The sequence below is a fragment of the Mobula hypostoma genome, chromosome 3 (genome assembly GCF_963921235.1).
Source record: "Mobula hypostoma chromosome 3, sMobHyp1.1, whole genome shotgun sequence".
In the NCBI taxonomy this organism is placed as follows: domain Eukaryota; kingdom Metazoa; phylum Chordata; class Chondrichthyes; order Myliobatiformes; family Myliobatidae; genus Mobula; species Mobula hypostoma.
The window spans coordinates 137734748-137758935 of record NC_086099.1 but is presented as its reverse complement, the minus strand read 5'-3'; the positions used below and the strand labels follow the sequence as shown (position 1 = coordinate 137758935).

The window sequence follows — 24188 nt, the reverse complement described above, 5'->3', positions numbered from 1 at the left end:
TAACACAGATATTTCATCATACATCACAAAACAGTCCTCTTACTTACTGATCATCAAGCTCCCCCATGTAGAATCCTATACCAATTCAATTTTATTCTCCCCACCTTCCCTTCTACTCTCCAGGTTCAACCAGCGATCAGTTAACATAGACTTTGGGATGTGATCACAGGAAGAAAGCTCACACAAATAACACCAGAGATAATGATTGAACTGGATCTTGACAGCTCCGAGGTAACAGTTCTACAAACATAGCTATTCTGCTGGCCAAGTTGTGTAACTGTACCACCTGCTATCAACAAATTTTCATCCAGTGATAAAAGTTAAAATCATCCCAATTAAGCTTCAAAATTATGACAATTTGCTCCAGTATGAGGTCCCACTGGATCAGATGTAACATTTATTGTGACTAATTTGTGGCATCCCCATTTTCTGTCTATTGATTTTATCAGTGAGAAATTTGCTCAATACATGAATTTTGTGCATAAACCATTGAACCAATTCCTTGTCCTACATCCAGTTTAGCAAAACTTTTCAGCAGAATCAACATTTCAACAGCTTACACCTAAAACTGCAAAACAAGTTTTTCTCGTATGAATGACCTATACTTTTAAGTAAAGTTGCTGGGTAGAACTTTTCTGCTAACATAAATATGTCTTTTGATTTCTGCTGACTTGTGCATCTGAGTTGGTCCTCACTGAAGTCCATTAAAAAAAATCTATTCTAATTCTCACTTGTATTTTTAGTTTTTTTTAAAATCACTTCCCAAGTAATGATTATGGCAACAATAATGGTAATAGCTCAAGGCCATTATATATTACTTTTTATTTTTTTACACAAGCAATCATTAGTCAACTTGTCAAGACTGTTTTCCTTTTAAAAAACAGAGAACAGAATCTTTCAGGGGTCCATGGAAGAAATATTTGCTGTCAGGAGGAAATCCAATGCATTGGCAGACATGTGAAAACTAGCACCCATACTAGTTGTCAAACGCAATCAGCAAAGCCAGGTCTTTGCGGTATTTCTACAACTCCTTCATTTCTACATCACACAATATGTCAATGGGGGTCCCCTGCCAAGCACATTTGATCAAATGGCAGCAGCACTAACTCGTGACTGTGTGTTTTAGAAGAGGTATGAGGAATTCTTCAGCTCATTCTAAATTCATTTGTGGACCTTGTGCAGAGGGACTTAGGAGTCCTTGTGACAGACTCCCAGAACGTTAATTTACAGGTTGAGTCTGTGGTAAAGAAGGCAAATGCAATGTTGGCATTTATTACAAGGAGAATAGACTATAAAAGCAAGTAGATAATGCTGAGCCTTTATAAAACACTAGTCAGGCTGCACTTGGAGTATTGTCAACAGTTTTGGGCCCTATATCTCATTGGAGAGAGTCCAGAGGAGGTTCACAAGGATTATTCTGGGAATGAAAGGGTTAACATATGAGGAGTGTTTGGCAGCTTTGGGCCTGAACTTGCCAGAATTTAGAAGAATGTGTGGGGATCTCATTGAGACCTACCGAATGTTGAAAGGACTGGATCAGGTGGATGTAAGAGAGGATATTTCCTACAGTGGGGGTATCCAGAACTAGAGGGCACAGCCTTAAAATTGAGAGGTGACCTTTTAGAACAGAGGTAAGGAGGGATTTTTTTAGCCAGAAAGTAGGGAATCTGAGGAATGGTCTGCCACAGACTGCGGTAGAGGCCAAGTCCATGTAAATATTTAAGGCAGAAGTTCATATTTTCCTGATCGGTCAAGACATCAAAGGATATGGCGAGAAGGCAGGTGTATGGGGTTGAGTGAGATCTGGGATCAGCCATGATGGCCTAAATCTGCTCCTGTGTCTTATGATCTTCAGTACTGTCTACTGGATTACCAGAACATATTCTGCAACTTCTATTACATATATGATCAAAAAATCAAGAAAAATGATTTTTCTGTTTCTTTCTGGTATGGTTAGTAGCCTAGGAAATACTTACTCACTGATCCATGAGTCAGTGAAGAGGGCCTTTTCCACATAATCATAGTAGCCAAATATAACTACAATCCCACCTCACCAACTTCCTTGAGCAACACTATCCTATAAATAAAAGTGCACTTCTGTGTGAGACACTCACACAGACTTCAGTTTGGGATGCTGCATTTACTATTTTGAAGGTGTCTGAAATCTTCTGGAACAATCGTGTATTCTTCTTTTCATGACCCTTATGCTGATTCCTCCCTTGATGCAGAGGGAATGGCCAAGTTGTGTGAGGTTGGGATTCCCTTTTTCTCCGTAACTCTGCACTGCTTTGTGTCAGCTTCCTGGTACTCATACAAAGAAAGTGAGCTGGTGGGATTTAAATGATGCAATTTAAACTTATTTATTTAGAGATACAGCATGGAATTCCACCCCTAAGAGTTGCACTATTCAGCAATGCTCCTATTTAACCTCAGACTAATCACAAGACAATTTACAATGACCAATTAACCTACCAACCAGTACGTCTTTGGACTGTGGGAGGAAACTAGACACCTGGAGAAAACCCACATCCACCCAGGACTTAAAATAACCAGGGCTTGCCTTTTCTTCCAGCAGTGAGTATTGAACTGATCAAACTCAGTCACGAAAACCCATTTCCGTACAGACAGCATTAGCATCTCTGTCTCAATGCTTATAGTACAGCATTCCATATTTATTACCCGTTCAATTGTGCACCTTCATTCTTCTTGCTATAATCCCAAGTTAGCAATCACCTCTCAGATATTCAGTAAGCTTTGATAGTAAAGTTTGTCATGAATTTGAAATGCTGAGTAAGTTGCCCCTTTGACAAAAAATTCTAACACTGATTCATCTAGCTGTATCCATGGGCATTCATGTACGGTAGCTTAAGTTTCACTTGTTAACAGGTAGTGGAAATCAGCTGCCACTACCTATTAAATGCTCTCAATGGCATGCATCTGAAATAGCTTCTGACAACCAAGTCCAACTTGTGGCCTTCATGTGTGGCTCAGCTACTAAGACCAGTGGAACCATTTCTATTGACAGGAGAAGAGGCAAAGGCAGGTTACTGGTTCCTTAAAACCAGTTGCTTTGGGCAGATGGGGCTTATCAGCTCACTTAGGAGAGGGAAAACTCTGTTCGCAAACCTTTGCTGCCTTGTGGCTATACCGATTCATGGGGATGGCTTCAGGAGTAAACTCTGAGGAAAAATCCAGAGCTTAAGTCCCTAAGGCAGTCCAATGTTGAGTTTAATGCTGTCTGGCAACTCCCATGATGCCACTGGTGCAAAACTGTATCAGACTCTGCCGTTCCTTTGGATGCATCAGCTGCATGGAGAGTGTAAGCCTGCTACATGGGCAACAGCTCGCTCTCCATATCGTACTGTTCTGGGTTGGTTATCACATTGATGTCCATAGTCAACCCTGACCAACGGTGGGGGGGGGGGGGGGCTCATGTATGGTTGAGTGACAATTAAACTCGATCTGGAATTTGAAATGCTTCTCATAGGTCCATATACACCAGTAATAGTCATGATCTTCAGGACAGGAATAGATGCATGGTGCTATGCAGAAACATTAACATTGTATCTTCTGTAGATCACGCTACAGAATCTGATCCATACCAGCAGTTCTGACATTCACAGGTGCAGATTAGCCTGCGCTGACATTGCTATTTATATGGTTCATTTACTCTCCTCCCTTCATGCTGTCATCTACCAGTGCAACAAAACTTTCTAGCTCCACCATATCATTTCCACTGCCCGGTATTTAGCACCAGATACAGCTCTTTACTGTCAGCAGATTTCAGATTAAAATCTTCTTATAGAAGAAAATTGGAGTCACCTCGAAAATTAGATTTTGTGAAAACAATAACATCTGAGAATATTTACGATTCCTTTTCAAAAGCTGAAGGCAATATGTTGGGTGATTTAGTCCAGTGCGAGTGATTAAGAAGTCAAGAATACACCAGCTAAACTAAAACCTGTTTTCACCTGGTGATTTGATTTTTCTCTTGTTACCCAAAGATTCCATGAAATGCTTGCCACTTTTATATTTTTTTTAATTTTAAACATGTTGTCAGACAGTTGAAACTTTACCAATTTCTTATGCATAACAGTTGGAAATATCTGAAAAATCATCTTGTATGCAAGCTACAAAATATGATTTTGCTTAAACATGCAATTTAACAATATCAGCCACAATTTGTACTTTTGCCTCTCAATTTTTGGCTTCAATGACTCCAATGGATCCAAAAATGAATGCTACCTTATGAGTATTAACAGCTCAAAGGCAAACTTCTATCCAAATCCTCAATAACTGAAGGAATGAAAAGTGTCACTGTACTATCATTGCAAAATATTTAAAACCAAGAAAATTTCAGAATTCCAGAAATCTCACTCAGCATTCAAAAGAGAGAAAATGTGGATCCTTTTTATTATATTTTGTTTTGCTAAGGATCTCTAGGAAAACCACTCTTTCCAGATGATAAGAGACCTGGTTTATATTTCCTTTATTTTCACTGATTGAGTGTGTGGTGAATGATTTGAAACAACACTTCACTATCAACACTGTCACATCTTCTGTTGTAGCAAAGGCAGTTTTCTGCTCAGGGACATTTTGGTGGAGAGCACAGCATGACATCCAAACAGCATAAAGGTGACCTTGATACACTCTCACCCACTGTGTAGATGAGATTACTCTTTAATGGTTATGATTTGCTATAAAAGGAGTTGTGAAACGATTTGGGTTGCACTTATCTGGTCTCCACAATTTATATATTTATCCTTTTTCCTAGTACCATCAACTAGGACTAATGATCGATGGGTTGGATCAACCATCTGTCTGTGCTCTCTCAATTCGATGGCAATGGTTTCCTAGCTACAGGAGGAACTCTTACAGAAACAGAGTCAAATTGGTCATTTGCTTCTGCAAACATTCAGGCACTGAGCTTGATAAGCTTACTGAATCTACAATACCTTTATCATCCTGCTTAGTCTCTTTTTCCAGATGAAGGGGTGGAGAATTTTTTTTATTTGCCTATGCTAAACACAAATAAGAGAACTGACTACGGTTTGCATTCAGCAACTGATGTTCAATCTTATTAAATTCCACAGAACCAAATACTGAGAGGTGAACAGAGCCAGGTATCGAGTTGCAGGTACATGATACATTCGAGGCCAAAAACATGCTTCCTCCTGGAAGTTCAATACAAACTTTGTATCTTTCAGGTATGACAAAAGAATTTGCAGCTGCCCAAGTGTTTAAAGGTTTGTCAGCTAAGAAAACCTGCAAGCTACCATTATAATTTCAATTAGACTCCCTGGTGGTCATTGCTATATTCAGATTCACCTTTATGATTTATCACATGTACATCGAAATATACCATGAAATGTGTTGTTTGCATTAACACCCACCATATTAGTCCCCCTCTGGTTCATGTGCAAACCGTCCATTCTGTACAGGTCCCACCTTCCTTGGAAGAATGCCCAATGATCTAAAAATTTCATGCCCTCCCTCCTACACCAACTCCTTAGCCACATATTAAGCTGTGTAATCTTCCTAGTTCTGCCTTCACTGGCATGTGGCATGGATAGCAATCCTGAGATCACAATCGCAGAGGTTCTGCCCTTTAACTGAGTACCTAACTCCCTGAACTCCCCATGCAGAACCTTATTGCTCGTCCTAGCCACAACATTGGTACCTATATGGACCACGACTTCAGGCTTAATAATGCCGAGGACTTGATCCGAGATATCCTGGACTCTGGCACCTGGGAAGCAGCATACCATCTGGGAATCTCGTTCTCACCCACAGAACCTCCTGTCTGTTCCCCTAACTAACAAGTCCCTATCACCCCAGCATACCTTTTCTTCCGCGCCCACCCCCCACCCCTGAGTCACAGAGGCAGACTCAGTGCCAGAGACCCGACCTCTGTGACTTCCCTCTGTTAGGTCATTCCCTCCCCCCCACCCCGACAGTTTCCAAGTGATATACCTGTTGTTGAGGAAGATGGCCACAGGGGTGCTCTGCATGGGCTCATTCACCCCCTTTCCCTTCCTGACTGTCACCCAGTTTCCTTCGCCCTGCACCTTGGGTGTAACTACCTCTCTATATGTCTTATCTATCACTCCTTCAGCCTCCTGAATGAGCCAGAGTTTATCCAGTTCCAGCTCCAACTCCTTAACACAGTTTGTTAGAAACTACACTGGATGCTCTTCTCATAGTTGTAGTTGTCAAGGACTCTGGAGGTCTCCCTACCTTCCCACATCCCGCAAGAGGAGCATTTCACTATCCTGCCTGTCCTAGCTGAGCAGATATAAAGAAGAGAAACAAAAACTTGAGCGTTTCTTTCCTTTGCATTCTCTGAGTGAAGCTTCTCTTTGCTGAAGCCTGAAGAGCTAAAGCCTTAAGATCACCACTCTGACTCTGTAATCTCAGATGACGGCCGCTGCACTTATCCCTGTCTTCCTTTAATTTGCTTGCTTTTACTATTCAATCTTAAACACTGATTGGCCACTGGTCAAAGTTCTATTATGCTGGCGCATACTGCTCCTGCCTTTTATCCTCAGACAGTGGACCTGATTGAAGTCCCCTCCTCTCCAAATATCCTATGTCCGGATTGGCCGCTGGTCAAAGCTCTGTTCTGTTAAGTTATTAACATTTGGGACATTCTGATAAGTTGTTATCATTTGGGACATTATTTGAATATTAATATTGCAACAGATATCATTTTCCTATTACGAAAACACAACATAAGAATGGGATACAGGTGCTGTGTTACTCTCTTTCTGTGAATGATACATGACATTCAATAGAAGCTTTGAAATCAGCATCTGGCATCCTCCAAGGCTCAAGGTGGTGTGGACGGTCATATATGCAAACTTAGGCTTTGACTACATGTGATAGTTTCGATGAATAAGAAATAGATCATGCCTTCACAAATCTTCACGTAACAAACTGAAATATAAAGAGCAGCTGAGAGTACAGCATCAGAGCAACAGAAAGCTTAAACCTAATTAACAATCATGCATTTTACAACCATTAATGGAATTAAAATTACCTTCACAGAATAACAGGTTTGAAATCTAAATGTGATCTTATGATCAGAGGAAATAGACAACAGGTTTCATTTAGTGCTTCAAGTATGGAGATTTTGTTCCATTTTTAAAAATCCTATTGGATTAACTTTAGACTTTCGATATTGATTTTTTTGCTTTCCATATATTTTGTTTACAGAATACTTTTGGTATATCGAAGAAAAAAAACAAAAGGTCTGAAAATACTTCAGAATTCATCAAGCATAAATATCTTCTTAACGAATCAAATAGCAATTTTTTTGTGAATACTACCACTGGAAAATATCTTAGTATGTTGCATGAATAAGAAAATCTAATTTGTGGATCTATTTATAATCAGTATCTTACGTTGTCATGATTAACTTGATAAATTTCCTAGACAACTTCCTACCTTGAACACAGTATTTCAGCTCCTTGGCGTCAATCACTGTTCGCTTTTCTGGCACCTTTTTGCTGGTTCGATGATAACTGCGGCGTTTTTTGCTCTCACCCCAAAGGTTCGATCCACCATGAATGCTCGGTATATTCAAAACAGCTATGCCTTCTAGAGGCATATTGCTCAAGTCCAGTAGAATTCCATCACACTAGAGTGAGGAATCACAACAAGAATAAGACAACTACTTTAGTTGAATCAAGATAAGCTACCACATGCAATGTTAACTATTAATGTTAGTATAGTCCACTTAATAGTCATGTGCACAGGGATCAGTGAATATTGTAATCATCCATTTAATGCTGCATTAGATACCAAGGTTAGAAACTTGTTCTCTGTTGTATGTGACAATTTGCAACATAAAAAGATGTGTGCATATTGAATGCCACTTCTAAAATTTAACTGAATTGGCCTAGAGCCAATCATTTTCACAGCTGGCATCTGCATCTTGCAGTACCTGGGTTCAAAGGTTGATTCTCAAAGTAGGGCACCTTCCCAGATTGAAAAGTAGATGTCTTCCCAGACTGAAGCCAAAAACAAATGGAGAAACTTACGGCTTCTAAGGAAACCTTTAGATGTATTAACTCTCGCCACCATTGCATGTGAAGGCTCGGAGGCTATTTTTCGATGCCTGCTGGGAATTTATAGGTGATAAGCCATTCCAGGTTTGATCCTGGAGGAACAGGAGGTGTAAGATGCATTCATTTCATACCGCATGCTGAAATTTAAATCAACATTTAGAAAGGAAATAATTCCTTTGGAATGGTTTTGGCGCAGAATTCCTGCTCCCTCAGGCAATCCATCAGAATAGTGCCATTCAAGAATCAGGGCTTCTGATCTCCTGAAGTATGGTGAATTGCAATTGTTCCTGAATTAATTTGTTCATTTCTGAATCTCGATAACTATACTTAAAGGTAACATGCTGTGTTTAATCTGCATGAAGGGTAATCCTTCTAAATAGAAGATCCACAGGGGTTCTTAAATTTCCCTTGGCTTTCTGCTGAGGAGCTGAGGGCAGCTGGAGCCAAGAAGGACAGGTGCAGACAGCAGTATTTCATCATCATCAAAATCACACTCAACACAGTGACCGAATGTTAAAGATTAAGAAAAAATGGATTTCTGTGACATTCAATTGAGAGAAGATAAATTTGATACTTTTAATTGCCTAGGAGTCAATCTTTGTCTGAAACAGGTTATCATTAAAATTTAATTGTTGCCTCAAAAGAACAAATTTCTGTACGTAGACACATAGGGCTCCTGAATTATGTAGGAAGCTTGAGGAATTTTTATCAAAAGTTTACATACTGAACTGCATTTTTTGGCTTCTCCGCTAGGAATTACTCAATAGAACAGTGTCCTTCTGCAACAATACGTATAAAAATATTTCATTTTAGTTTTCAAGGAATTAAAATCTATAAGGTTCTTTAACATTTATGTAATTTACTCTACGGAAATTCTCCCCATGTAGTAAAACTATAAACTTCTCTTTTGTTTTCACCTTTGCTTTATCAGTGAAAATATACTTATAAAATTTTAAATACATTTTGAAGACCCTGTTTGAAGAGCATACTGAATCATTCAAAATGAATCAAAGATGTAAAATGCATGAGTTGTAAAATAAAGCAAATGGAATGAGCAGTATACAATTTATGAAACAAGTTTAGTTTAATATGCTGTTAAATATAACTATTGTTGTAAAGAATGATTCACATAGCATGACTTTGGTCTTACCCCTTGTTACACTACAATAGATTTGAGGATGCCTGCTCCAAGCAGATTGGTAGATTCTGCTGAAGAACATGTCCCTACTCATCGTGTTTTAGAGGACAGGTAAGTGACATCAGCAGACAGTAAGTCATTTAATTGAAGATCCAGGCTATGGCATTTAGGAGATCTTAGTGACAATAAAATTAATACTGGGAATATAAACATGCCACTGTTTGTCAGTTGAGGGATTCAACTATAAAAGTTATAAGCAGTGTTGGTAAAAACTCTGGCAGCCTCAAGACCATGGAGTTGATACAGAGCTGGCATAGGGTGGAAGAAAGGGAGGGGGTTTAGAGTTAAGTGTTACTGAAGTGACAAATTGTAAGAGAATACCTTCAAAACTGATAGAAAATAGAGAAGGAGGAAGTAACCCTAATGCTTTTAATTTCTACTCATGTAAAGGGGAATATAAAGGAGGCACAGATGTACTGCTCAGCTACTGAAGGAAGGGCTGTTGATACAGGTCACAGGAAGAAGCAACGGGGAACAACATTCTGGAATGAAAATATGTCATCAGTGGCCATTGTCACATGAGTGAAATCAGCAAAATTGACCAGCTGGCAGGTAATCATTCTCATGCATACAAAATATAGAAAATTTGGCAAAAAAAGGCAAACTTCCACCTGCTTTGCTGTGGCTGCAGGGGTCCATCACGGACGAGTGGCAGAAGGAAGTTGAAGCACTATGATTTCCAACTGCCTTTGGCAAAGTCCCTGATTGTATCACACAGGCGTTACACCTACTCGACTTGTGGCAAGGCACATCAACCCTTTTACATTCAGCCTAGAAACATCTGGTTAAAATTAAATTGTCTGGAAGGAAAATGCAATGGTGCAAACATTATGGAAAGACCCTGTGTGCATTTTTCTAATGTTTTCTGTTACAACTATCTTTATCAATGTAAGATTTAGGTTTCCAATAGGAGTCACATTCTGTGAATTTCAATCCTGTAAGGTTTATTCGCATGCAGTTCTATTTCTTTTTCTACTTTTTTCTAATCACCATTTGCAAACTAAGCCCCTTCACATTACTTTTGGACTATGAAGGTATAATCGTCTAGTTTAAGGAGTTATTCTCAGCGTTAAATGATAAGAATAAAACAACGGAGAGATTAGTAAAGAACAATGCTAATTATCGTTCAGTCCACACCAGCACAAGTGGAACCAATCTATCATTTCTAATACCATAATTAATCTCCTTTTTCTGCCAAGGGTAAAGATTTTATCATAATGAATCAGGCTTAATGAAAAGCAAAAGCAAGCAATGGCTAGCAAAATACATTATGCATGATGTGCAAAGCAGTGTTCAAAAATTACATCAGGTAATGATAATTGTGGGAGAGAGGTAATGGTTAATATACTAATTCTGGAGATTATGCTGGCATTTGTATATCATACAATTGTAATACACTTTGGTATATCAGTTTGAGTTTGTAATTCTTTGCTTCAGTAACAGCACAATTTCATTTAAATAGGAGGAAACCATCAAGTACAGGGCCAGTCTCTACTTGGATGTAATAAAGGGAAACGGATACTAACATCACAATGGTCATTTTTCCCACTAAACATTTCAGGATTAGCAGGTTAAAGGCAAGAGAAATAAAATCCAGGAAGGTTGAAAAAAGACTGATGATTCACTGACAGAAATTTACACAATTGCACAAAGACCGGATTTAGACCCTAATACCAACCTAAGAGTTTGTAGTACTACTTCATTTTTCATGCCCTCTGATTTTTGAAAATGCATAAAAGCCAAAACAATTATGCTCTTCTATTCTTCTAAACATATATCTGTGGAATGTGGACAGCCCTGACAAGAGCTCAGACTGAATGAACTGTTTTCTTAAATTACTGCTTCCTTGTAGTGAAGGTACTCAGCGTTACTTTTGGGCTGGATGTTCTCAGCATCAATAAAAGAAAAGTGATATACTTTCAAGTCAGGGTGCTGAGCAACTTAGAGGAACTCCTTCAGATGGTGTGAACTTACCTGTTACCTACAGACCTTGTCTTTGTGGCTGGTGGCTGTTGTGCTTTTCAGGAGAGCTAGCAAAGGTATTTTTTATAGCTGTATCACTCAGCTAATTGCTGCATGCATGTTGAGGACAGTGCGTGTGGAAGTCGCAGTATACTAATAAATGATGCTCGGGCTGGTGTTTGGCGTTCAAATCAAGTTGCTTTCTTTTTAACCTCTCTGATGTTGTACCTCCAGAGTGGTGCTTCAGCTGTACTTACTGAGGCAAGTGGATAGTATTCTATCACACTCCTGACCTGTGCTTTGCAGATAGTGGAAAGACTGTGGGGCATCATGAGATGAGTCACTCTTCGCCTGGCCTCTGATCTGCTCTTAAAGCCTCATTCAGTCTTTCTACAATTCTGTAAAATATTTATCTCTCTCGCTCTCTCAGTTGGAACAACATTATCATTACCATAGAATTTTACAGTGCATGAGGGGGTCATTTAGCCTATCAAACCTATGCTTAGGTATGCAGTGGCCTCTTGTAAGTGAACTGTCTGAAATATATATGTATATATGTAACTTTACTATTCAGTAGCAGGAACAATAAAAGTCAATTGCCCATGGGGAATGCCCAGAAAACAGCTGTAACGTTATATAATTTACAGGCTGAATTAAAATAATTTGATCTTTTACTTGGAAGAAATGTCAAATAGTAGGGGGTCTATTGCAAAAAATGATGCACACCACTTGAATTCCAACTAATTCATGTCAGTCACATCTTTATACATATTAAAGTGTGCTTCATACAAGATATGATAAATAAACAGTCTAGTACTCCCAATGGTTAATTTAAAAGGAATTTTCTAAATGAAGTAAGGTGACTTAAATAAAAAAGGAAGAGTTGTGTCAGATAGAAGTTGCTAGGGAGGGCTTCTATTAACACCCAATATCGAACTCAGCAGGTAATTTACTGCTGTAATTATTTGACTAAGCTCTGGCTTCTCACAGTCTACTTACTGGATTATAAAAAAAGCTAAAGTACATCACTACATTTTTAAAGTTCAAGAAGCAGAATTATTTGTATAACCTTTATTAAGAACATATTGGAAATATATAAATTCATTTCTGTCAAAGCCTGGATTGCCTTCCCTAGATTTCCCTTTGACCTCATCTTTAGAATTTCTTGATGACAATTTGTTGTTGGTTGCTGCAGGCATTTTTCCTTCTACTGATAAGAAATAACACTGGATTATAGTTCTTGTTGCTTTCCTACTTCTGCCACTCTAAAGTGATAATAAATGTTGAAACGGTTTCATTTGTTATGTGGTTTCATAAATCATATTTGAAATCTATTTAAAGTGTTGAACTCAGCAGTTTCTGATGGCACCTGAAAAGTAACTAAGCTAATCCTGTGAGGCTTTCCTCAGCAATCTAAAATAAAACACAAATTTGAAAAAAAGAAATTAATTCAAAAAGAATATACAGGAAAACAAATTTGGAATGAATTCTACCAAAGCTCTTCCTGATGGTGGTATTGTAGATTTATTTCTTTTGGGCTTGGAAATAAATTTGGCAGTACAGATAAAAATCATGCCAGAAGGGTCAACATTTATACTACAGGCTACTGACTTTTGGTCTATTCACATTAATTTTGAAGAAAATTAGACATATGACCCTTCATACCTGACTTTCTTCATGTGCTTCATTGAGATAATTATATTGCACAAAGCGTAAAATCTACTGTAGTGACCTGTGCAGTTATGGAAATATTTGGGATTAGGTGCATTTTTAAATGATTATAAAATGCACAATGTTCTTTAAAATAAATAACTCCTCCTGGGACTAACATGAATATTGCGACAACACACACAAAACACTGGTGGAACGCAGCAGGCCAGGCAGCATCTATAGGAAGAAGTACAGTCGACGTTTCGGGCCGAAACCCTTTGTCAGTCCTAACGAAGGATCTCGGCCCGAAATGTCGACTATACCTCTTCCTATAGATGCTGCCTGGCCTGCTGCATTTTGTGTGTGTTTCCAATGTCTGCAGATTTCTTCGTGTTTACGTTTTTAAAGAATATTGTGACATGTTGCTGAATCCACTGACTTAAATACTCAGAATGTGTCTTTGAGCTTTTAAATTAACTTATTTCTCTTGTCATGATGCTGCTTGACCAGTTGAATATTTCAGCATTTTGTTTGTTATATTAAATAAAATTCACAATACCTTTGGAATCGGACTGGAAGGGAGAGATAGGGGTGTAGAAGAAAGGGGTTAAAAAGGCAACAATTAAACAACAGTTAAAGTCTTTGTAAATATACAGAGATTTGGTGAGTCAATAAGATATAAAACCCTATATCTGTGTAAGAAGTCATCAGAGCAGCCAAGTAAATTATCTGCGCCTTTGACCTTTCCTGCAATTATTGTATCTATGTGTCATTCCTTCATCTATTAAGTGGAGTGTGACAGCAGAAAGCCTCAGTGCTCAGAATACTGGTTTTAGTTGAAGAACACTAGACTATTACACCTCAGACTAAACACAAAACGTAAGAAATGGCAGGGGTCACAATAAAGTTCAATCTATCTTCAATATTGACATCCTCTTCTTGGTCTGAAGTCAAAAGGAATATCAACATAAATGGTTTGTTGATAATAATTTGTGTAATGTTGGAATCAATTACAGGAAAAGGCTTAATACAAATCAATGGTATGTTTTGGCACTTCTTTGGAAGGTGTAGAACCACAAAGAATAGGTTTCAGCTGATGAAGAAAGTGCTAAGCAAGTGTATTTTCTCAACTTCCAGTACTTGCAGATCATAGTTCTGAAAGGATATATGTTTTCATGCAGTCAGACTCTGACCCTTAACAGCCTCCGAATGAAAAATATTTTTGATTTCTCAGGGAAGGAACTTTTTATTTCTTTGGCTCTCCTCTTTGTCACCCTTTAAGTTTTGCTCAGTCTCTTCTGTTGCAAGACTTATTCAATGATACTACATAGTTCTACTTTTCCAATCCTGACAACACCTTTGCAAATCTCCTCTCTACTTTCCCTGGTGTAATTACCCCTTACTTCAATACGGTGACTAGAATTGCAAATAATTCTTAAGCTGTGACCTAACCCTTGCGACATAGCTTCCCTAATCTATGTTCTAATTAATAAATGAAAGGATTCTGTGACTTATTAACCACAATATCTACCTGTTATACTGTCCTTAACGATCTGTGGACACACTTTCATTGTTTGTCTACACATTTCAATATCCTCTTACTTAATTGTTTATTCACTCACATTGCTGTAGCTACACAAATGTTTTCTTGCATTTTCCAGCATTAAACCCCATTTAAAAACTTACTGTCCAATTGACTGATAAATATACAATATATTTTTCTATAGGACTTGAGCTTTCCTTCTGACTGTCAGTCACGTAGCCAGTTATTATAACATCTGCAAATCTGCAAATTTCCATAAAACCTGCACAATTCACATCAAACACAATGTCATTCTTAAGCTTCCTTGCTACCTCTTTAAAGAATTAATTCAGATTACTCAAACTAGACCTTCCCTCAATAACTGGTTTCCTCTGATTAATCTGTGCCTTCCTAAGTAGCTTGTAATGATTCCTAGAATTTGCTCACAATCAAATTTAAACTAATTGGCTTCTAATTACCAAACAAAATGAATAGCTGGAAGAACTCAGCCAGTCAAGTAGCATCAGTTGAAAGAGAAAGTAGTCAACATTTTGGATCAATAACACTTCCTCTAGCCTCTGGTTATTTGGTTCAACTCTTCCTTGCTTTTTAACCAACTTGTTACTTGACCTCTAGTACTTTGGTAGCACTGTAGCTAAATTGAAAAAAAAATACAGATAAGGACTCTACAATTTTTTCCCTGATTCTTTTAATGAATTGGGATAAATTTAATCATGGGAACTGTTAAGTATGCATTAAGAACTTTTATTTATATCCATGAAGGCATATCCATCATGGGGAGAAGGCAAGAGAATGGGGGTGAGAGGGATAATAAATCAGCCATGATGGAAAGGTGGAGCAGACTCGATGGGGTGAATAATCTCATTTTGCTCCAAAGTCTGATAGTCTTAGGGCCTAAATCCACTGTCTCCACACACAGGTTAACTTTCAGGTTCCTCAGACCTTACTGATTTCTAAGTTATTCTTTTGCACTTCCAAAGCAGCTTTGGATTATTTTTGATTTTCATACATTCACTTTGGTTGCCTAATATAATTTGTTTTAATTTCACTCCTATACTTTCTATGCTTCTTCAGGTATTTTATGCTATCCAGACATCCCTTCCCACCGATCTCTCTTATCCTTGTAAGCGGAACAAGTGCTACACATGCCCTTACACTTCCTCCCTCACCACCATTCAGGGCCCCAGACAGTCCTTCCAGGTGAGGCGATACTTCACCTGTGAGTCGGCTGGGGTGATATACTGTGTCCGGTGCTCCCGATGTGGCCTTCTGTATATTGGCGAGACTGGACACAGACTGGGAGATTATTTTGTTGAACACCTACGCTCTGTTCGCCAGAGAAAGCAGGATCTCCCAGTGATTCCACACATTTTAATTCCACGTCCTATTCCCATTCTGATATGTCTATCCACGGCCACCTCTACTGTAAAGATGAAGCCATACTCAGGTTGGAGGAACAACACCTTATATTCCGTCTGGGTAGCCTCCAACCTGATGGCATGAACATTGACTTCTCTAACTTCCATTAATGCCCCACCTCCCCTTCGTACCCCATCCGTTATTTATTATTATATATATTTTTTTCTCTCTCTCTTTTTCTCCCTCTGTCCCTTTCACTATACTCCTTGCCCATCCTCTGGGATACCCCCTCCCCCTTTCTTTCTCCCTAGGCCTCCCGTCCCATGATCCTCTCATATCCATTTTACCAATCAACTTTCTAACTCTTGGCTCCATCCCTCCCCCTCCTGTCTTCTCCTATCATTTTGGATCTCCCTCTCCCCCTTGCACTTTCAAATCTCTTACTATCTCTTCTTTCAGTTAGTTCTGACGAAGGGTCTCGACCCGAAACCTCGACTGTACCTCTTCCTATAGATGCTGCCTGGCCTGCTGCGTTCACCAGCAATTTTTATGTGTGTGACCTTGAAGAGGTATATTTGGGAATCTCACCCTTTTTTAATAGGAGGAGATTACCCTGAACTTCTTACATTTTTATCATCAAGCCCTTTGCATGCAAGTGTTGAGGTAATTGTCATGACTGACAATGAAATAAAATAACTGAAATAACTAAAATAACTGGGCCCAGAACACACACACTCATGACTCAAACACACTTGTTATTCACTTGTGCACAAGGCCCCCCGGCACCCACACTGTTCTGAAGGCTCAACAGAAAACAGAATTTTATATACAGGTTTGGCTTATCATTTATGGATATTGATTATTCTAAATTGTATACAGTGGCATGCAAAAGTTTGGGCACCCTTGGTCAAAATTTCTGTTACTGTGAATATTTAAGTGAGGAGAAGATGATCTCCAAAAGGCATAAACTTAAAGATGAAACATTCTTTTCAACAGTTTAAGCAAGATTAGTGTATTATTTTTGTTTTGTACAACTTTAGAGTGAAAAAAAGGAAAAGAGCACCATGCAAAAGTTTGGGCACCCCAAGAGATTTGAGCTCTCAGATAACTTTTACCAAGGTCTCAGACCTTAACTAGCTTGTTAGGGCTATGGCTTGTTCACAGTCATTGTTAGGAAAGGCCAGGTTATGCAAATTTCAAAGCTTTATAAATACCTTGACTCCTCAAACCTTGTCCCAACAATCAGCAGCCATGGGCTCCTCTAAGCAGCTGCCCAGCACTCTGAAAATTAAAATAAATGATGCCCAAAAAGCAGGAGAAGGCTATAAGAAGATAGCATAGAAGATTTCAGGTAGCCGTTTCCTCAGTTCATGATGTAATTAAGAAATGGCAGTTAACAGGAACGGTGGAGGTCAAGTTGAGGTCTGGAAGACCAAGAAAACTTTCCGAGAGAACTGCTCGTAGGATTGCTAGAAAGGCAAATCAAAACCCCCGTTTGACTGCAAAAGACCTTCAGGAAGATTTAGCAGACTCTGGAGTGGTGGTGCACTGTTCTACTGTGCAGCGACACCTGCACAAATATGACCTTCATGGAAGAGTCATCAGAAGAAAACCTTTCCTGCGTCCTCACCACAAAATTCAGCATCAGAAATTTGCAAAGGAACATCTAAACAAGCCTGATGCATTTTGGAAACAAGTCCTGTGGACTGATGAAGTTAAAACAGAACTTTTTGGCCGCAATGAGCAAATGTATGTTTGGAGAAAAAAGGATGCAGAATTTCATGAAAAGAACACCTCTCCAACTGTTAAGCACGGGGGTGGATCGATCATGCTTTGGGCTTGTGTTGCAGCCAGTGGCACAGGGAACATTTCACTGGTAGAAAGAAGAATGAATTCAATTAAATACCAGCAAATTCTGGAAACAAACATCATACTGTCTGTAAAAAAGCTGAAGATGAAAAGAGGATGGCTTCTACAACAGGATAATGATCCTAAACACACCTCAAAATCCACAATGGACTACCTCAAGAGGCATAAGCTGAAAGTTTTGCCATGGCCTTCACAGTCCCCCGACCTAAACATCATCAAAAATCTGTGGATAGACCTCAAAAGAGCAGTGCATGCAAGACGGCCCAAGAATTTCACAAAACTGGAAGCCTTTTGCAAGGAAGAATGGGCAAAAATCTCCCAAACAAGAATTGAAAGACTTTTAGCTGGCTACAGAAAGCGTTTGCAAGCTGTGATACCTGCCAAAGGGTGTGTTACTAAGTACTGACCATGCAGAGTGCCCAAACCTTTGCTACGGGCCCTTTACATTTTTTGTTATTTTGAAACTGTAAAAGATGGAAAAAAATAGTTTTCTTGCTTAAAATATTAAATGTGTCATCTTTAACTTTATGCCTTTTGGAAATCAGGTCATCTTTTACTTGCTTAGCTATTCACAGTAACAGAAATTTTGACCAGGGGTGCCCAAACTTTTGCATGCTACTTTTGTATGTTTCAATTCCTTACTTGCACAATCATTCACCATTCACAATAGAGGTGTTAGAGTCAACTGAAACTACAAGTAGACCCCTGATGATATTGTGAAGTTGTAAAGGCAAGTTAGTTGTTGGGTATGTTTCACATCCTTCTATTATCGCATCTGTCTCTGGCACCTCCTATTGTATAAAAGGATGCTATGTTTTACGAAAAATTTTCTGGAGAAGTCTTGCTCATCTGGCTTGAGTATATCCTGCCACCATCTATCTGGTCTGTAGTAATCAGAGTTGTCTCTGGCAGTCGCTCTTCAAAGGTCTCACTTGACTACAACTGCCCTGTGCTATTTTTGCCTTATGGCAACTTCCACACTCTCTCCCTGTTGTCCTGTAGAGGACAACATAAATCTTACTGAATTTCAATAGCAAGGAGTCTCTGAAACTCTGTGACACTTTCATCAGGGGTGATTGGCTGTTGTATTATGATGGAGGTGGCTGTACTGTGGGCTAACATTCCACAGAATAATCTCAGGCAAGAGACTAAAAGGAGTATGACAATTAACAAGAATACATCTCGCATTGCCCACTGTACAAGGGAATTGCCTTAGTCCCCAAACAAACTGTGAAGTCAGTTATTGAGTTCCCAAGGTGAGGATGCAGCCTGGGCAGCTCTTTCTCAATCACCCTAACTTTATCAGCTTCTACCTGGATGTGCACAGCCAAACTGGTGATATTTTGAGACATAACAGAGATGTACATGCAACACACTTGACCAATGATAGCACAAGCACCTCCCTTTTTGGCCAACAAAATTCCAATGCTAATCAATTTTGAAAGGCCAAAGTGCCAGATTACCATTATGTCAGTAGTGCTGACATTGATGGCTCGTCTCATATCATATACAGTAATGCTAAGGCTCCATTTTGCTCAACCTAAACATGTTTCACCAGCTGTCAGTTATGAAATTAGCTGAGGCCCTCCAATGGTCAGGGTAGACCATGGAAGTTGCATCCCACCTGTACACGTGATATGCAATCTGATACACAAACGTATCAGGGCGGTAGGATATGGAGAGCAGGCTGAAGTTAGCATGCTGGAAAAAAAAGTGCTGATCTCCTGTACCAGAAATAAATACCTTTATAACAAAAGCCATGGGGAAAAATATAGCATCTGCAAATGATCTTGCTGTTGATTAGCAATTCTGCACTGACCGGAGATAGAATATTGTAAGTGTTCTTTTTGCTTGCAAGATTATTTCCACCAAATACATTACTAATGTAATGCATTTTATACAGGGCTTCTTGCCATGGATTAAGAATGAAGTATGTATAAAAAAAATTGTATTCAGTTTAATTCTCTCAATTGCCCCAAATAATTGCTTTCTGATATTATCATATGATATAAATACCATTAATGTTAAGAAAATCCCAAAATTGTACCAGAAATATTGGCTGCATTTATGCAGGTCTTCTCCCCAAATATATCATACCAAATTAATTCATTGCGAACCAGCAGCAGATTCTGTTTACCAGTGAATTTCCTGTAGCTTTTCTAAAGCCTGGTTCAATTCCAATGTAAATGGTGAAAAAATTAAATAAATCCATATAAGATGAAAGAGATGACTGCATCAGCCCCAAAATATGTTCATAGAAATCAGACCTCTGGATTCTGAATTAAAATGATTGTTAAGCATTGGAATTGCACACCAAATAATACTGCATATTCCTTAAAGTAACTAATCACCTGTGGAAAGGTTAGGGAGAGTTAGTCTTAAACCATTGCTACTAAATGGCTATTCATCTTACCTCTATCTCTACATATTCATGTAATCTCTTGCATGTAGCAGAGAATGTTTCAGATGTCCCAAATTCAAAATACCAGAATTTGTTCTTCATTCTACAAGGAAAGGATACAATATGTCATTTCTCAGAACTATTTCTTAGGAAGTAATCATAGATCAGAAACAAACTGATAATTAGTCATAGAATTATTAGTCAGTATCTCAGAAGCTGGGACTTTTGTTCACAACGGTCTCTAGAGGTTACAGAGAATGGTGCATGAAACAAAACAAAAATCCAGTGAGCCGCAGTTCCATGGGTGAAAATGCTTTGTTAATGGGAGAGAATGGCCAGACTGGTTCAAGCTGACAGGAAGGTGACAGTAATTCAAATAACCATGTGTTACAACAGTGGTATGCAGAAGATCATCTCTGAACACACAACACATTGGATCTTGATGTGGATGGGAAGAGCAGCAGAAGATAACAAACATACACCCAGTGACCACTTTATTAGGTACAGGAGACAGGTATCTATAATACATGGGATGGCTATTTCGCCTTTTTCGTCAGTGCAGCTCCAGAAAGACCTATCAAACCTAATCCAACTTTCCAATTTCTGCACTATAGCCTTGCAGTTACTTCATTTTAAATGGTTATGTGGGATAGCACACTACATCTGGGACAGCCAACCAGTCCACGCTGCTGGTTATAATACTCCCTCCTTTTCCCATCTAAATTTACCAGCATACCTTCTTTTCCCTTTCTCTCTTATTTGCTTAAACAAGCTCTCCCAAGTTGAACCAGGTCACTTCAATCATTCCCCATAGCAGTCAGTTCCTCAACATCACTACTCTCTGGTAAAGAAGTTTCTGATGTTTCTTTTTGATCAGTATTTTATACTGGTGGGCTCTGATTATATCCCCCATACCCCCAAATGAATGCATTTTTTTTGTATCACTTCAATCAAAACCCTTCACAATTTTCGGTCACCCTTCAGCCTCAATTGAATACACATCAAGTACTTTTTAAATGGGATAAGAGATTCTGCTTCCATCATTCAAGAAGTTTTAAAGAAAAACTATTTGTAAATTGAGATATTTTCAGATCATCATCTTAATTGAAAACACTATATTAATTAACTCTTGACAGTGCTGAAAATCTACATCACACAAAATCTGCTAAGGAAGAGAGGGAAAATACAGATGAAAGACAATGACAGAAGCAGCTGCTGAATTTTTTTAAAGTTGCTCGGTAAACTTTGTAGCAGCATTCAGAGATTAACGTTTAAGAACCCAGAAATCCCACAAGAAGCAAATGAGAAGTCTTTCCACTATTGTCTACTGTAACAGTTGGACAAAAGTTAACTCCCTGCCAAAGTGAAGCAACAGTTTGTTTACCTATCACTCTTTTGATCCTCTTCTTCTTTTTCATATGTCCTATTATTAAACTAATACTTTCCCAACAACTTTATGCTACTGACTTTCAGGTGATCCAAACACATGCCAACATTTCCTGACTAGGATCCTGCCAAAGTTTTCATATCACCACATTTTCAGCTATTTAAATAATTAGTTGGTTGCCTTGTGCTGTCTAAAACTGTTACTGAAAACACTGTGTATTTTATATGTTCTTGAAGTAAACTGACCATATAGATTATCTCTATTTCTAAACAAATTTCTGGCTACATTTAGCTGGTAGGCCTGGGTTGCTTTTAGCTTTATTTTAGCTTCTGTAGGAGTTTTGTGGACTTGAAGGAGTAATAATAAGATAACAGATATGCTCAATTCACTGTTAAATGTTTGACTGATTGATATTGTACATTGTCACCACTTCCTGTTACAGACTAGACTTGTCATCAGTCCAGTTTTATAGGGTGGCAACATTCTATTTAATCTTTGAGTTCTATTGTAGTGCATGTTTCATTAACTGGGCAAACATTCAGTCACACTAAAATAGTTCAAAGAGAAACAAATTTGACAATATTGATATTGTTGACTTGGAATAAATAGGGAAGTTTACATATTCTTTTCGCAATTTTCGCATTAAATGAGTCGATCTTCAGGATTTTGTTTCCTGATGCATTTGTCTGGATAGAACCAAATTTGGCAGTCACCTCTCCTCAGAAGATAACATGTTCATTCTCTCCATTTGTATCAGAACTGTCCATTTCTGCCAAACACTCATCTATGATATTGGTTCCACATTTCCCTCTACTAATATAGGCCATCCTGCTGGGCATATAACATAGCCGTACCATTCACAAAATAATACATGAAGAACCACACTGCCACATTAACTCATTTAGTCATACCTTGTCAGGGACATTCCCTTTGTTGTGTCTAACCCTCCTTATTCTCTCTGCTGCTTCAAACTAAATTGTTTTTGATTTTTCCTAGTTCTGATGAAGGGTCTCAGACCTGAAATCTGAACTTTATTTCTCTTTCATAGATGTTGCCTGAACTGTTGAGTGTCCCCAGCATTTTTCATTATTTAAGAAGTCCTTTATGTGACAAATTTGTTTCTTTTTACAAAGTCTGCTGTTCGGGCCCCTCGCAAAACCAGTGCAATTAAATACACAAGTGATTGTAAAAATGCTGGAAATCTTGATAAACACACACAAAATGCTGAAGGAATTCAGCAGGTCAAACAACACCTGTAGAAGGGAATAGTTAGTCGACGCTTCAGGCCAAGACCCTTCATCGGTTGTAATTATTTGTTTTTTACAGTTGATACTAACCCATAATTTACCTGGGGGACCTCAATGTCCATCACAAAGAAAGGCTTAGTAGCATCATCACTAATCAAGTTGTCCTTCATTACCAGAATTCACCTCATTGAAATGTATCGAATGGTGGAAGGTCTTGATAGAGTGTATGTGGAGGCGTTGTTTCCTATGGTGGGAGAGTCTAAGACCAGAGGACGCAACCTCGGAATAGGAGGGTATCCTTTTAGAACAGAGATGAGAAGGAATTTCTTTAGCCAGAGTGGTGAATCTGTGGAATTCTTTGCCACGGGCAGCTGTGGAGACCAAGTCTTTATGTAAATCTAAGGCAGAGTTTGATAGATTTTTGATTGGTCAGAGCATGAAAGGATACAGGGGAAAGGCAGGAGGTCAGGGCTGAGAGGAAAATGGATCAGCTATGATGAAATGGCAGAGTAGACTTGATGGGCCAAATGGCCCAGTTCTGCTCCTATATCTTATGGACTTCTGGGCTTATTCTAACTGGATGTAGCTGTCAGACTGAGGTTTTATAAGGTGGGTTGTTAGAACTGATAAGCCTGAAACAACTCCACCCAATCTGTGACAGGTTTCTGTAGGAGAAACCAGACCTACAGAACTTAGTTCTTCTGCAGACAAGCAGTTCCCATTGGATTGTGCAGCACTACCACTTGTTACATGGGATGCATTTGGAGCAGATCTTAACTGAAAAGTTAAAACTGAAAATCTGTAAGGAACTCTGAAGGGAAATTATTAATCCAAAATGAAAATATAAATGAAAATCCCTTACTCACTCTTCCTTCAGTTAGTCCTGACGAAGGTTCTCGGCCTGAAACGTCGACTGCACCTCTTCCTAGAGATGCTGCCTGGCCTGCTGCGTTCACCAGCAACTTTTATGTGTGTTGTTAATCCAAAATGATAATTTTGTTTTTCTTTCCACAGATGCTGCCTGACCTGCTCAATACTTGTAACAATTTCTGTAATTCCTTCCTGGAAGGGTTGTGCTCATGATGGACCTGGCTGAGACTTCAGCATTCTGCAATACTGTGCACGGGAGCTTCCATGCCAAGCTGGGATGCAACCACACCAAATGCTCTCCACTGCACAGCAATAGAAATTTGCAAGATTCTGCGGTGACATACCAAACCTCCCCAAACTCTGAATGAAACATAGAAAACCTACAGCACAATACAGGCCCTTTGCCCACAAAGCAATGCTGTCCCTACCTTAGAACTACCTAGGCTTTACCCATAGCCCTCTATTTTTCTAAGCTCCATGTACCTACCCAGGAGTCTCTTAAAATTCCCTATTGTTTCTGCCTCCACCACCGCCGCCAGCAGCCCATTCCATGGACTCACCACTCTCCGCCTAATAAACTTACCCCGACATCTCCTCTGTACCTACTTCCAAGCACCTTAAAACTATGCCCTC

At 38.9% G+C, this 24188-nt stretch overlaps 1 protein-coding gene across 2 annotated transcripts in view; it reads right to left on the bottom strand.

Moving 5' to 3' along the window:
* dgkb (diacylglycerol kinase, beta) overlaps window positions 1-24188 on the bottom strand; it is an 828029-nt gene that overhangs the window by 132236 nt on the left and 671605 nt on the right. For both annotated transcript variants that reach the window (XM_063043772.1, XM_063043771.1), the window contains exons 21-22: window positions 20064-20154; window positions 7447-7639 (exon numbers count right to left, since the gene is read on the bottom strand). In XM_063043772.1, the coding sequence (XP_062899842.1) occupies window positions 7447-7639; window positions 20064-20154 (284 nt within the window). The remainder of the gene's footprint in view (window positions 1-7446; window positions 7640-20063; window positions 20155-24188) is intronic.